General features: G+C 39.3%; 1 protein-coding gene across 1 annotated transcript; it reads right to left on the bottom strand.

Annotated features, from left to right (window-relative positions):
* Window positions 1-1,066: 1,066 nt before the first annotated feature.
* Window positions 1,067-8,590, bottom strand: LOC141272510 (keratin, type I cytoskeletal 19-like). Its single transcript, XM_073683314.1, has 8 exons — window positions 7,902-8,590; window positions 6,151-6,233; window positions 5,619-5,775; window positions 5,377-5,538; window positions 4,916-5,041; window positions 3,218-3,438; window positions 2,598-2,674; window positions 1,067-1,253 (listed from the first exon to the last, which is right to left on the bottom strand). Exons 1-8 carry the CDS (start codon window positions 8,481-8,483, stop codon window positions 1,234-1,236), a joined length of 1,428 nt encoding a protein of 475 aa, XP_073539415.1. The 5' UTR covers window positions 8,484-8,590; the 3' UTR covers window positions 1,067-1,233.
* Window positions 8,591-9,456: the final 866 nt, after the last annotated feature.

Below are 9,456 nucleotides of genomic sequence, written 5' to 3'. Positions count from 1 at the left end.
CAGCCAACTTTCAGATAACTTAGGCGCACTTGAACGGGACCCCTTTCTGTATACCTCTCCAGGTCGTCTCCCTGTGCTGGCTCTCTCTCTCCTGCCCTGTGCCTCACACACAGTGTCCCGAGCCAGTGGCCGCTGCCTTGTTGGGCGACGTTCAGTCTGTCCCCTTGGTCCTATATGGCCACATTTTCAGCGATTATGTGCGGATTTTGGCTACGGCACGTGAAGATACCGCAACCTCCGGTTTGCTAGCTGAGTCTTGTAGTCCTCCACTAGTCTGGGGCCGGTCCCCTCCTGTGGCCTGATCCCTCCATGATCAGCGTGAACTCGGGCACACGGGTGGCATCCCACACTCGCCGTGCCCCTAGGATCCTTTCTATCTCTGGAGTCCTCCTCACTGCTCCGGTGTTCTCTCCTCACTCTCCACATGGGCCTCTCTGACTTGGCCCTTCTCCTCACTCTCCACTGAACTCCTCTCAACCCCTGCTCCAGGGACTGGAGCCAGGAAAATGGACCCTTCTAGATTTTTCTACCCTTGCTTTTATACTCTTCTGTCAGTGCTCCCCTAAACTACTTCCTCCACCCACCTCCTCTACTTAGTTCCACCCTCCAGACAGGGACCAGGCCTATGCTCTCCCTTAGGAGCTATCTGGACCTTCCCTTATGAAGTGGTGTAGTGTTGGATGTGAGTGTTTGGGTCCTGGGTAGTGCTCCCTCCTTACCTGAGAGTGGGGTACCACACCTCTGGATGAGATACAGTACCTCTGTGGCAACTGGACCCGTAGGGGCGCCACAATTACTATTATTGATTATTTTGTTTGACCATCGCAAAAGCAGACTTGCACACCAGAGCAGTGTCAGTGTAATGCTTCAGACCTGGTGTTTTGGGTTATGGTTAATATTGTTTATTATCATTATTAGTAAAGTTGTGACCAATCTCCACCCAATAAAAGTAATTCTATGACGTCTTGTGTCATTATTTCCAAGGGGAATGTGGCAAAAGTGTTTATGATTGATGTGTCTCGACATACTTCAATTGACTAAAGACTTAATACACATGACGCAATAGTACCTTGCAGAAAGCAAAAGATTTATTGACCACCATAAAAACCGGAGAAACACCTTTTGTCTTTGAATGTGAAGAGACACATGAAAGGGCTTGGTAGAGAGGCATATGGGGAAGATGAAGGATAAAACAAGCTGTATCACAAGACCATGATCGGGTTCTGTTCAGGCTTAGCGGACTTTGGTAGTAGCTGTAAAAAAAAGGAGTCTTGGTGTTATTATTTACTAATATATATATATAACATATATATGTTCACAGTTTATATTTTTTGGCTTAATCAGTCGGGCATGAATTAGACACTATATGGGTATAATAACAAGAGCAGTTAACCAAAAGGGCAATCATACTGACTATAGAACCCACTGAGCTAGGGGTAAGCTCAGGTTGGTTCCTCTTCCATTCGCAATGGGCAGTGGAAATCAAAATGTAGGGTAGGAAACGTACAAACCAAACTTTCCTTGATTTGCAGTGATGTATTACTTTGATTCAGTTTAGAAGGAGACTTCCTTTTTATTTTTGCTTTCGGGTATCTTCTACTAGTTAGGCACCCCAATGTAGGACCTCACATGACAGAGCCTTTCTGTGAAATATCCCTGTGCTCTATACTCAAACCTTTACTTTTCACATAGAAAAATTGAGTTATTATTTTGAAGAGGTTCTTTGTTTTCAGAAACAGAAACACTCCCGTCTAGGGGCTATAACTTATATTGCGACCCAGGTCAATTCATTGGAGCAAAGCTAGGGTGAAATACCCGACACGGATCATGGGCAAAAGTGGTGTTGTTCCTGGAAAAATAAAGAGACTCTTTTTCATGCATTGGACAACCCCTTAAAGGGATCATATGTTATTAAAACTGATAAAAAAACCATCATCTTCATTGATACTATCTTTATACACTGACAAGCCATAACCTGTTCAATAATATATAGTAATATGTATGATTCCTCTTCTGCCACCAAACCGACTGTATTCCATTGAGGCATGGACTCCATAAGACTTTTTTAGGTGTCCAGGGGTATCTGGTACTAAGATGTTAACAGCAGCAGATCCTTTAAGTCCTGTGAGTTGTGAGGTAGGGCCTTCATTGATGGAATTTGGAGGCCTAGTCAAGACCTTAAACTCGTTCCTCAAAACATTCCTGAACAATTTCATCTGCAAAGAGGACTCCACTATTTCAAAATCCTTTTTTTTATTAAGATGTACTTGGTCTGAATAGTGTTTAAGTTTGCTGAGCATGGCCAAGAAACAGTCTAATGAATGTCAGGACCCAAGCTTTTCACAGAACATTGCCCAGATTGTCATACTGTCTCCGTGGGCCTGTCTTCTTCCCATAGTGATAGATAAGATGCCTATATACCCATTGTGGATGCTTTCAGCTATTTTCCTGCTTCCAACCCACTATTCTCTAGCTATCTAATATTTCCCATGCCTTGATAGGTGTCACTCTAAAGGATAACATAATTCACTTCACCTGTCAGTGATTTGAATGTTCTGGTTTATTAATGTATTGACTAAAAATGTAATGATACTTACATGGAGTGGGAGTGGAAGAGGAAGAGGTTGTGGTTGTAGATGATGAAGTCGATGATGATCCGCCAGCTGCAGGTGTCCTGGAAAACAGACATGGTGTTAATTTAATGTACCAGTAACATGTACAACCGGCTTTACCATATAGTAAAAATATATATGACATAAATGTGATTTTTATAGAAAATTTTCATATTGGTACTAAATGATGACTGAACAAGTAATAATGGAATTTCCTGGCTTATAAGAATAGGAGGGACATCTCCTTGGAAAAATGTTTGATGAGGATTGGTGATGGTCACAGATACTAATGGGGGGTGACACACATTAACACAGGTTATTAAAATTGCACATCCCCTCCATTTGCCGTAAAAAAATCCCTAAAATGTTGTATTGCTATACATAAATGGCCATTCATTTCCGTTAGGTTGTCTTCTGAAGGCCATGACATTTCATTATTTTGCACTGACTTCTAACATGATCCCCACTTGTAAGCTACAAGCAACAGTCTTATTAGTTCTCAATTCTGCCTAACTTATGTTGACAATATGGTGGCCAGTATACAATAAAATATTAATGAGTTGCCAATATTAGAAAACAATAGATCCTTGTTCTCTCAGACTCACTTGATGTCTTGTCCATCCAACAGTTCTCTGTATTTGGAAATCTCCTGTTCTAGACGGGTCTTGATATCCAAAAGCATCTTGTATTCACTGCTCTGGAGTTCCAGCTGGTTTCTGATGTCTTGAAGTTCACACTGGATCTTGGCTATTACTTCTTGAAGTTGTGACAACTGTGCACAATAGCGTCCTTCTGTTTCCGCCAAGGAGGACTCTAGAGCTGATTTCTGCACATGACAAATATGGTTTATTAGCATTCTTGGCAAACAGAATGCATTGTTATTAAAAATTACATATTCTGAGCTGCATTGTAGATATTAACCAACATAGTCTCCTTTAAAGGTTCATCTGTAGTAACTTATAGAGTCACTGTTACTTCCTCAGAAATTAACAGTGACCTTCCACACCCTTCATAGCCTAGATGCCCTACTACAGATTAGATGAAACCTGGTCAAACCCACCCATTTCAGCAGAAACCTCCGACTACTTAATATGCATAGTGCCCTTCCAACTCTCACAGGAAAGATGATTAAGGGAGAGAGGGATGGGGTAAGTTGAAATAAAATGTCTAACCTTTGGTTTTCCCAGGGAATAAGTCAGCGACAGAGCTATCTGGCAGTGGCTTAAGTTTTCCATACACATTAGATGAACGTTGGCCAAACCCACCTATTTCAGCCAACAATCTGCTGTGTATGAAGGTCTCACATTGGAATTTCAATGGTCTATCCTATTCTTTTAAGGAAGTAGAAGCTTTCTTCTTTCACCCTATCGAAAACTTATGAATGCTTGGCCGAGTCAAATGCTCATGTGTATAGGAGAGTGGGGAGGGATACCTATTTGCCTAAAAAACTTTTGACAATAGTATTCAGAAGATAAATTAGTCCTATATAATATAATTTCCCAGCAGTCAATAAATAAATGCTATAATGTAGAGAGCATCCCAATAGTCAGTAACAATTTGTTATAGAGATGTAGGGAGGCAACAATAAGTCACAAAGCTATGTTACCCAGAAGACACGATAATAATACTTAGAGATTAGATTCCAACTTTATATCATATTATTCCAGCTGTCAGTATATGTAGATTCTTGGGGGTTATGGCTAGAAATCTCTAAAAATAATAGGGTACTTATTAGTGATTGATATCTATTTATGAGTTCTTTCCTTATCAGCATCCCTATATCCCTGCCCCTTCCTGGCCTTGGAGGTTGGCACCCTAAATGTTTGCTATGGTGCTCCCCAACCCTATAGTATTCCTAGTTTAAATATACAAAAAAAATTATTAACTCTAACATTATCCCAGTATACTACAAAATACTGTGAATGATGAGCTCCACAATCGTAGCTCCATCACATCCTATAAATGCTACTCACTGTTGCGAAGACGCACTAGGCAAAACTCTGAGTTGGGCAGATGATCTCACTACTATTGGTTTTATATAGATTTTTGAAAAAAATTATCTCATAAGTGAATTAAATTCATTTGGCGACAATTGGACCCTATAAAGCATCACTATTGTGGGACTTCTAGCTTTCTCTTTCTTGCTGCAAAGCATGGAAGGAGAGAAGTGGTGATGGAAGGCATAATGAGACTGTTATCATATATTTAATTTTCTTTGGAACAGACAATCGAACATTCAGATAAGTCCAGAGCTGGCGTACTTCTTTTTTCATTTGTGACTTGTTATGGCTCTGTTCACTTACCATACTGAGCTGTGACTGCAACTCTATCTCCAAACTCTGTAGCGTGTGTTTCAGGTTTGTGATTTCAGACTTAGAAGTTTGGACCTCTTGACTTCCACTAACAACCTGTACTTGCAGCTCCTTGGTCTAAAATGTACAAAAACATTAAAGAATTGTATTAGTGATCTGACAATCACCTATAGGATAAACTTAAGTATAGGAAATTATGATAAAATACTTGAAAACTCTGAAGTCACTACCTGACAAAAACAAACCAGATATGCAACTTTTTATAACTTGTTCTACAACTTACCTTAAATGACTGGAAATTGAAATTGTAACATAAATATTGAAATATTGTAATTATAAGGTTTTTCCTACAGGTAAATTACAAAATAAAACAAATATCACATAATTTAAATTCCCCTGTGTTGTAAGACGTGAACACCATACAAACTAGGTTGGTTTAACTTCAAACTCACCTGAGCCTGGAACTGTGCTTCAGCTTCTTGTTGGTATTTGGCAGCCATCTTCTCATATTCACTTCTCATGTCAGCCAGAATCTTGCTTAAATCAATACCAGGTGCAGCGTTCATCTCGACATTGACATTTCCACTGACTTGGCCGTGCAATCCCTTCATCTCCTGTAAAATAATTGAGTAAATTCCATAATTTGACCTTTTGTGCTCCAGAATCTACATTTACCAATGTATTGATAGCTTACATCCTCATGGTTCTTCTTCAGGTAGGCCAGTTCTTCAGTAAGGCTTTCAATCTGGCTTTCAAGGTCAGCCTTAGACAAGGTCAGCTCATCAAGGACCCTACGGAGGCCATTAATATCAGCTTCCACACTCTGGCGGAGAGCCAGTTCGTTCTCATACCTGAAAAGAAGTATACGTTGTAGAGATTGAGTAGAGATATAGCTATTTCTGAAATATAGTCATAAACTATTTGATCAGAGGTGTACATGGGTTTTTATAATTAAATATTATGTTGATTTATACTTGAATTTATCAGTTTTTTCTTTACATCTTCTATATATACTATTAATCTTCCACCATATTGTAAGGACACTAGTGAGAACTCAAGTTGTCAATTCTGGAAACACAAACCATTACTCTACAGAAGTTGTGCTCCTCTTTGAAAAGTAACCAATAATGCTAATTGATGTACCATCAAGCTAAATACCACCACGGAGCACTACATCTATATTCTTAGATCTTGAAGTTGGCCATAAATAAATGACCAATACTTACTTAAGCCTGAAGTCATCTGTGGTGAGTCTTGTGTTGTCGATGGCCAAGATCACTTTGTGATTATCAATTTGGGCAGCGAGGATCTGTAGATTGTCATATAATAACCAGGTTGTAATATATGGCACCCATATGGTATTACAGAGGTTAGAAATGGAAGAAACAAGAGCATGAATTCAATGTATTTCTATTTGAATAATGTGAAAGATGTCTTCCATTCACCACACAATGCCCCCATCAGATACAGGCTCGAGAAACTTCTACTTGATTATTCTTAGGATATGCTGGTATTTTTTTCAATGGACAACCAACTTATTCATATCCATAATTGTGTGCAATGGAAGGAGTAACTTTTTATATCAATTACAGATAAATAAGTAAAATCAAATAATGTCATTGATATAGTCTTTCTTGGAGAGATTCAGTTCTCAGGAAGTTAATATATCTAAAATGACTAAGTGCTATACAGTTTTAAAGCCTTTAGGAAATGAGTAAAGGATTGTCACACGATTGGCCTGATTTTGTTCTATGACATACAGATATGCTGAATTGCACGTATATTTAATATAATACATGTTTTATTCCTAAATATTAAGTATTTGTATGTTACAATTCTAGCTCAAGGTAAGCTGTCTGTGATCTCCAATATGCATCCAGCATAGTTGGATACATGCCCAGGGTACAATGCTATCTACCCCATTATGCTGGATAAGTACTATGGAAGCTATAACTAGATTTTACTTTACCCCAAACAAATATTGAGTTTGCTATTCTAGCCCTCTATCTAAATAACCTAGTCAAAGCAAGTACCTTGCTGATGGCCCCTGATACCAGAAACTTATACGTGTAATTGATATGTTTTACCTAATTAATCATATACAATTATTATGTTTTCACTATAAAGTATTGCGACGCCCCCAAGAATTGGGCCTCTAGGTGCTGGATCTTGGTGCCAGGTGAAGAATAGCCTACCTATGACTCTGCCAATGGCTCCTAGTGAAACCATGAATACATTGTGGACAACCCCATTGCTCTTTTATATTGGTCATATGAACCTGAGGAAGCTGCTCCTCTTCTCATTAAAAGTGAGGGTAAGAGTGCTTTAAAGGTCACCAAAGCTCTTCGGGAGTGTCTGTATGAACTACCACAATGAAGGAATCCATTTTTGAGCATTTCCATATGCCTCTGGATATTGCACTTGACAAATTACAAAGGTTTCACACTGCATGGTAATAAGGTGTGTCTGATACTGCACCCCTCAAGGCACAGTTTCCAAGCACAATCATTTGTACAAGGTTCAAAATCATGTCTGCCAAATTAGGCTCTGTTCCATCTTGTTGCCAATTGACTGCAGCTAATATCTAGATGTGAACTCTTTTTTTATATTCCGGTAATATTAGCACTTGAACTACATCGAGAGTTGATTAAATGATGCCTGTGACTTGACCACAGACCAGTATGTGAGAACCAAATGCAAATGTTTGTAGAAGCTCATCAAAGGATTTGGGGGTTTTTGCCCTTCAATATCCAGTAGACATATAATTGCTTAATGAACACTGAATTTTTAACTATAAAATTAATTGAATCATATAATACCAGTGCTAAGGATGTTAATAGTTGAGTGGATAATTAAAACAAATAATCATAATTGCCAAGCCTTTTTGTTTAAATTCATTTCTGCTGCACTTGAGGTCACCTACAAACCAATAAAATGAACAGTGGTTAGGTATTTTAAGGAGAACTGGAAGGCCTACCTTAGCACGAAGATCTTCGATGGTCTTAAAGTATTGGCTGTAGTCTGCTTCCTTTTTAACAGGGCTCTGCTTATCATACCATTCCCGAATCTTCTTCTCAAGTTCTGCATTAGAATCTTCCAAGGCACGCACCTTGTCCAGATAGTTGGCCAAACGATCATTTAGGTTCTGCATAGTCATCTTTTCATTGCCAGAAAGCAGTCCCTCTACATGTCCACCTCCCTGGTTAAAGCCACCACCAAATCCAGATCCACCACCAAAGCCAGCTCCACCACTATAGCCGGCTCCACCACCATAGCCAGCTGCACCACCATAGCCAGCTCCGCCACCAAATCCAGCTCCACCACCATATCCTGCTGCACCACCAAAACCACCATCAAAACCAGCACCTAAGTTGCCGGCACCAAAATCTCCAACCTGGCAGAAACCTGCATTTCCACCAAAATTTCCACCATAATTTCCACCTGCTCCACTAGCAGCATATTTAGAAAATGACACAGAATTCCTTGCACCAACTCCCCTTCCACCAGCTGCAGACCCAGTTGATGCCCTATAGGAAGATGATGAAGATTGATAAGCCATGTCTACAAGAAGTAGATGATCCCAAGTCAATGAGTAAGTGACTAACACAGCCTGTTCTAGTACTGCAGGAGCATGTTGTGAACCCCAAGTAGTCTCCTTATAAATTCTTTTCAATGGGTGTCACCTTTCAGAACCTAATTAGTATTCACTACGTATCTGCCAGGAGTGAAATACATGCCAATAATGAATTGATTGCACTCAAGTTTTTTTCGGCATTATTTTCTTTCTTGGATACAGTTGACACACAACTTTCACAGTCAATGTTTTTTTTTTCTTTTGTTTATCTTCACAAACCTATAATTTAGTCTGGGAGTATTCCTACAGGTACGTGTCACACAATGACATCTCACTGAACTTTTCAGAGGGATCAATCCACCCACATCACTAATTCAGCGGAGAGCGGAATGAGCTCATGCAATCTCCATAGTTATATGTTTTAGCAGAATACATGCTGTGTACATTTGTAAGTTAGGTACAGCTTTATTGAACATAGACTAGGGACATGATTGAAACGCACCAGTACATGTAGAAAAGAGGTCTGAATTTGTCATGTCTATCTATTATCAAGAATAATTGCCTCTATTTTAGAGGACCAATGCTTAACTTCTCCTGTGGAGGTGCTGTTGGAGAATTGAGGACCTGCTCATTACAACTGATCATTTGGGGGGGTTATTCCAAGAAAACCAAAAAACTCCAGAGCAGACAACCTCTATTGGTTCTGTATACCAACCACACATAGTTGAGAGCAACTATTTTAATTCCCAGACTTTTTATTTTTAATGAGGACAAAGCTAAAGAATTTGCCTAGATCCAATGACATCATTGAGGAATAAAATGAATGAAATAATAAGGATTCAATGGATTTACCAGGGATCAGTCATAAATAAATGAGTTCCTTTGTACCTAAGTGATGTAACTTTGTTTGATTTTTGGATAATGATGAATAAGGTTGTCTATGGCTAGAAGACCACTG

Source organism: Phyllobates terribilis, unplaced genomic scaffold (genome assembly GCF_046119375.1).
Source record: "Phyllobates terribilis strain yellow unplaced genomic scaffold, ASM4611937v1 Scaffold_5__5_contigs__length_657084704, whole genome shotgun sequence".
NCBI lineage: Eukaryota > Metazoa > Chordata > Amphibia > Anura > Dendrobatidae > Phyllobates > Phyllobates terribilis.
The sequence above is the reverse complement of the archived record's forward strand: the minus strand, read 5'-3'. Positions and strand labels throughout refer to the sequence as shown.